General features: G+C 36.8%; 1 protein-coding gene across 1 annotated transcript in view; it reads left to right on the top strand.

The window, feature by feature from the left end:
• LOC108572653 (leukocyte elastase inhibitor A-like) overlaps positions 1 to 5,654 on the top strand; it is a 12,928-nt gene that overhangs the window by 5,957 nt on the left and 1,317 nt on the right. Inside the window, 4 exon segments of the mRNA XM_017934915.1 lie at positions 3,343 to 3,677; positions 4,344 to 4,679; positions 5,232 to 5,488; positions 5,600 to 5,654. The exon segment at positions 5,600 to 5,654 is cut by the window's right edge and continues 13 nt beyond it. Of these exon segments, the coding sequence (XP_017790404.1) occupies positions 3,345 to 3,677; positions 4,344 to 4,679; positions 5,232 to 5,488; positions 5,600 to 5,654 (981 nt within the window). The 5' untranslated portion in view covers positions 3,343 to 3,344.

The following is a 5,654-nucleotide window of genomic DNA, read 5'->3' as shown; positions in this document are numbered from 1 at the left end:
TTTCTGAAAATTTTTGTAATAATAATAAGATAGGCAAGGATATTTTCGAAAATTAAGTAACACGTGATTAAACACTTTCAAGATTTTTTTATTGTCAATCTGGAGAACTGAATGCACGTAAAATTGGAAACGTCCCAATTTTCTTACGAAAATACTATTTTTTGGCCGAAATAAATTAAAAAATATTAGCAAAAAAATTTTATTTCTAATGAAAAATTATTCTTATTAATTCTTACAAAGTTATTCTTGAAAATGGGGTTAGAGCAATCGTTTTAAAAATAGGGAACGCAGCAATTTTCAAAATTAGCAAAAACAGTTCACTTTCGACACAAACTAAATTAAGAAAAGACACTAACTTGATGCAGTTATTGTTTTCACGTGGAATTTTAATAGCAAACTCTGTACAGATAGTTGTCCCCGTGGAAAACCGCGATAAAGTATACTACAAATAGGATATTTCTGCGGCCATGTGGTCGCAGAAAGGCGATAATGTATGCAAACATCCAGCATCTGTAAAATTAATTGCAAATAATATTCAAACTCTCGTGTACTCCCTTCTTTTTCATTTATTTTCATTTTTTTATCGATAGCAAACCGATTCATCGGTAAAAATTTGAATTAAAAAAATCAAGAAAACCTTCTTTACCGCTTAAGCCGAAAGGAATCAAAAAATTTTACGGAAATTTTTCAGAATGCAACACCATGTGAAAAATACTAATTTTTAAACGTTTAAAAATTGTTTTCACTATCAGTAACCATTATCGATTCTCAAAAAATCTTTTTATCAGCTGATAGTCTAAATCGTTCACGAAAAAAAAAATCTCTTTGTTTTCATTTTCTTCTTCCGTTTCTTCTTTCGCTCCTTTTTCAACAAACACGTCGAGTGTAAAAAAGGGAACCGGCCACCTTTCGAGATCAAAGGATTTCACGTTCCGAAAGCATACTAGCTCTGCGATTAGGTTAATATGCAAATAAAGCGGACCCGGTTCCTGTTGTATGCATACACACGCTTTGTCTAATAAAAACCGAGAGATACATGAATATTCAAATACCGACCGAATTAACCTAACCATTAGCTTGCTTTCGAACAGGACTCTCTCCCCCATTGGATATCAATTAAGATATATTAACGAAGTCCTTCTTAATTAGATTCATAAAAAAATTATACAAAAAAACAAGGAAGAAGAGAAACTGCGAACCAAGAGATAAAAGGATACCTCGAAATTCTGATTAAAATTCCTCGAATGTTAGCGTTATGTGCTCTTTTATAGGTTTCCCGTGTTTAGTGTAACGTCCATCGTTATATTCCTTTTTGCGGTCAAGGATGAAGATCGTCGATGCATTAGGTTAGGTACTCCGTGGTCACAATATGTCCACTTTGGAAGACAGAAGAATTACAGCTGACGTACTGTTTCTCTTGAAAATTATTAACAACGTTATCGAATGTCCACCCCTACTCGCTTCAATTAACTTCAATCCTCGTCCTTTAAACCGGATCCTTTCACAACGGATGCAAGATTCAATGATCCGATCACAAGGATCTGTACGTACGCAAACAAGCTCACCGACAGGCTTCATTTGTTCTCTGGCACTGCGTACAGTTGCAGGCAAACTTTAAAGAAACTTACAAATAGCTATTAACTGCGTTACGCGTTGTCACTATTCGACTTTATGTAATTTCATCGTACTATCGGGCTCTTTCTTTTTCGCCCGTTTGAATGAATAAATAATAGGAAAATTGTGTTAACCCGTTAATGGTGTCATCGGAGAAAATCACGTTTATGAAATTTCACTGAAATTTTAGAAAAATTATATTAATGCTATCATGGGTGAAATTTCACCCCAGTTTATATTATTCTATTTTAGAAATTTAAAAAAATTAGGTTAACGCTATCGTGGATAGCGTATTTAAAAAATGAAAAGAGTCAAACAAAATGCAATTAAGTTTTTCATTATTATTGAATAATAGTTGAAAAGTGGAGAAATTGCAGCGGTTGCAAACTAAGCGCGCGAATTTTAAACAGTAGGGGGTGTTCCCCTAGCGCCGGACGCTTAACGTTTTTCTTAAATAAATCTCTCTACCTGTGAAACTTATTTTTATTCCTTTTGTCTCCTCTACGAGATACGCAGCATAACGGCTCGGTGGCGTTTCAATTATTACAGATACACCTAATGCCCGATATTAGGTGCCGTCCGGCGTTAAGGGAACTCCCCCCTATTAACCATTTGCACTCTAAACGTTTCCATTTCTTATACGCAGCTTTGTATGCAAATTTCCACTAACAAAAATTCCAACGTCAAAGCTGAAAAACGAATGAAAAATCTCACACTTAAGATATCACGCATAAAATATCGCTCTAACCTACCATTTTTATTACCCTCGTAGCAAACTACGTGGGAGAATTGATCTGTTTCGCGATAACGTTGCCACTGTACCGATAGTGCGCATAAATACCCATAAAATTAGCGTTACCGGTGCTCACATTTTTGAAATAAAATTAAAACAAAATTCACATAGGATTAAAATTTCCCTCGTGCCAGCATTCAAGGGTTACAACTACATCGTCGTATCTTGCAATTGTGTTACGATACAGGGTGTCCCGTAACTCTTCGAAGATCCGGAAATGGGGTGTTGCTGGGGTGATTCTGAACAACTTTCTCCTCTTCCAAAATGTAGTTTGAAGCTTCGTTTTCGAGTTATTAACGAAAAACGCTGGCCAATCACAGCGCTCGTAGAGCCCGCGTTCAGGGACGGGCGATGAAATTTTCAGCGTGCGTATCATTGACATAGATCTACAAAACGTATTTTTTAAATTTTCATTACAAGCTCAGATAGAAAAGTTGTAAAAACGACCTTCGCTATTTTCTTCGCGATTCCGGCTAATTCCGGTAATATTTGCGAAAGAATTGCAAAGAAATTTTACTTGAGATCATTTTTTCTAACGAACTTCTCATCCAAGAAATTCTACTTTTCAAATATAATATTTACGAAGAAATCGCAAAAGAACTTTTTCTAATTGACTTCTCGTCAAGAAATTCTACTTCTCAAATTTTCTTTCAGCGAAACAATATTTACGAAGAAATTCTATTTCTTCTCTTTGACTTCTCGTCTAAAAGATTTGACGAAGTAAACTAACTCTATTTCTCAAATATAATTTAATTGAATACAATATTTCCGAAAAAATTGCAAAGAAATTTTACTTGAAATAAGTACTTCCAAATGTTTTTCTCGTCCACAAAATTCGGTGACGCAGAATTGTTAACTCCGTGATACCGATATCGGTAACCAGAAGGTTAACAACGTCTTAATGTCATAATTATCACAAACTACCTCTTTTGCAGTAATGGCCAGAGCATTGATATTCCTGGGCCTGGTGGCCAGTTGCTACTGTCAACTGATCTATCCGGACGAGTACCTAAGGTACTGGACCACCACAATGTCACCCAACACTTTCTCAACAATTCATCGTCAATCGGCGCATCGTCCTGCAATAAAAACCGTGGCTTACGCTTACCAATTAAATCCACAATCCACGTTCAAGCCACCGCAAGCACTGGCTGTTGTTCCACTGGGCGCTGCTCCACCGGCTGCCAACGCATCCAAACAACCGGCGATGTATCCAACTCCGTCTGAGTCGAGTATCGGCGAAATTACGTTGCAAGAATGGAACGATCATGTAAGCATCGAAATTTCATCAACCATTCCGTGAAATATACGCTGAGAAAACTGTTAACAAGACTTTTTCACCGACAGTATCGTAATTCGTTAATGCATCAGTCAGAATTACGGTAGACGCGATTACTTTAAGAATAAAAATTGTGAAATGCACTTGAGAAATTCTCGATGAGAAGAGTCGTTGATGCAAGTGTCAGAACTGGACAACTTGGGCAGCGAGTTTAGAGCTCCGCGGAGACGCGTTAATGATAATGCCACGAGAAACGTCTCTGCGCGTATTGCAAATGTTGAGTAAACGTCTTGGAATGTCGAAGAAAATGGAAAAAAAAAAGAATAAAAAAATTAGTCGCTCGATTTCAATAAATCTGTCTGACCTTATCTTTCGCTCGCGTTGCATAACGGAGGATCGAGGAAGTTCACTCGGAAGTGAGGACATCGTTATTCTGCACTGACTCAACACCTCTTCTCTTCTTTTTTTATCCTTGATAACGCGTAAACAGTTCACGTTTATTCAAATAAGCGAGCAAGTTCAACTTTCAAACGTTTGCAAACTCTACTCCTGCGGAGAATTGTCCGTTGAAAATATTCCATCGAGTATTTCTCCCGGTGTTTGTCGTTTTTTATCGCGAACGAATAAATAGAAGTAGAATTGTTGGAACAATTTCAGGTGAACAGTATCATCGTTAAAGGTATAATGAAATTTTCCCTGGATATGGAAAGAGAAATTTACAATACTCGAGGCAGCGCCTTAACGGGACAACGGGATAACATAGTTTTCTCGCCGATCAGCCTTGCCGTGACAATGGCGATTGTTCTCGCGGGTTCTGCTGGCAGAACCTTCGAGGAAGTGTCCAGGGTTCTTGGATTCGAGACTGGAATCGATATCTCGAGGAATTCGGAAATTGTTCACCAGATGTTTGGATTATTGTTAGGTCAACTTCATCATAAGATATCCGACGGATCTGGACCTCGCGTAGATTTTGCTACAGCGTCATACGTGCAGGTGAAGTTTCATTTTTCAGAAGGAAATTATACTTCTCGTTTAACCCTTTCGGAACGATCGACTCGTATATGCATTCATGAAACACTGTGAAATGCAATTAATACACTCACGTATTTCCGAACGATAAAGATAGTTACTCGTGCACATTCTGGACTAGAAGTTTGGGTTCACCTGCCAATTTGCGTTAATACTGAATCTGCTATTAATTTTGCATGAATTAATATTACACTGTATTAATAATTAGAAAAAAAATTCTTAAAGTTGCTAATACTTTTCTGGAAATTTTTGTGTAACTTGCACAAAAAATGGTACCAAAAAATGTATACCTATCTAGAAGTGTATATCTCAATGTGGAACACAGTCCTGCCTCCGCAAAGGGTTAATTTAATTTTTCTTTTTTTCTTTTGTGACTATCGCTATTTTGTCTATATTATTTTAGATATACTCGCAGGCATAAATACATAAATTAATTAATTAATTAAATAAATGAATAAATTTGCATCGAATGAAATGAACAATTGGTTAATTTTAGTCTTATTGATGTAACACTAGGATGGGTACCCGATACTACAGCAGTTCAAGACACTTAGTAATGCCGTGTACGACAACGACGTGATCAATGTAGACTTCGCTAGAAACGGAAAAGCTGCGGAGGATCAGATAAACGATTGGGTAAAACAGAAAACAATGGGCAAAATCACGAGTATCCTAAATGGCATACCGCCACCAGAAACCACGGTTATTCTTTTGTCGGCGCTTTATTTCAATGGAGAATGGAAGCAACACTTTTTGCAAGGAGGTACCAAAAGGTTCGTCATCGAATGTTTCTTTCTTAAGTTCGCGTATAACATAATTTTACAACTACTTTAAATACTTCTAGAGTTGACTGTTTAATAATTGAATATTGTTGGTTCATTCAGAAAACCGTTTTATATTGAACCAAACGAGGCAATTGAAGTCGACTTGATGTACAAC

This window comes from Habropoda laboriosa, unplaced genomic scaffold (assembly GCF_001263275.1).
Source record: "Habropoda laboriosa isolate 0110345459 unplaced genomic scaffold, ASM126327v1 scaffold22, whole genome shotgun sequence".
Taxonomy (NCBI): domain Eukaryota; kingdom Metazoa; phylum Arthropoda; class Insecta; order Hymenoptera; family Apidae; genus Habropoda; species Habropoda laboriosa.
Note: the sequence above shows the minus strand (reverse complement) of the source record. Positions and strands in the feature narration are given on the sequence as shown.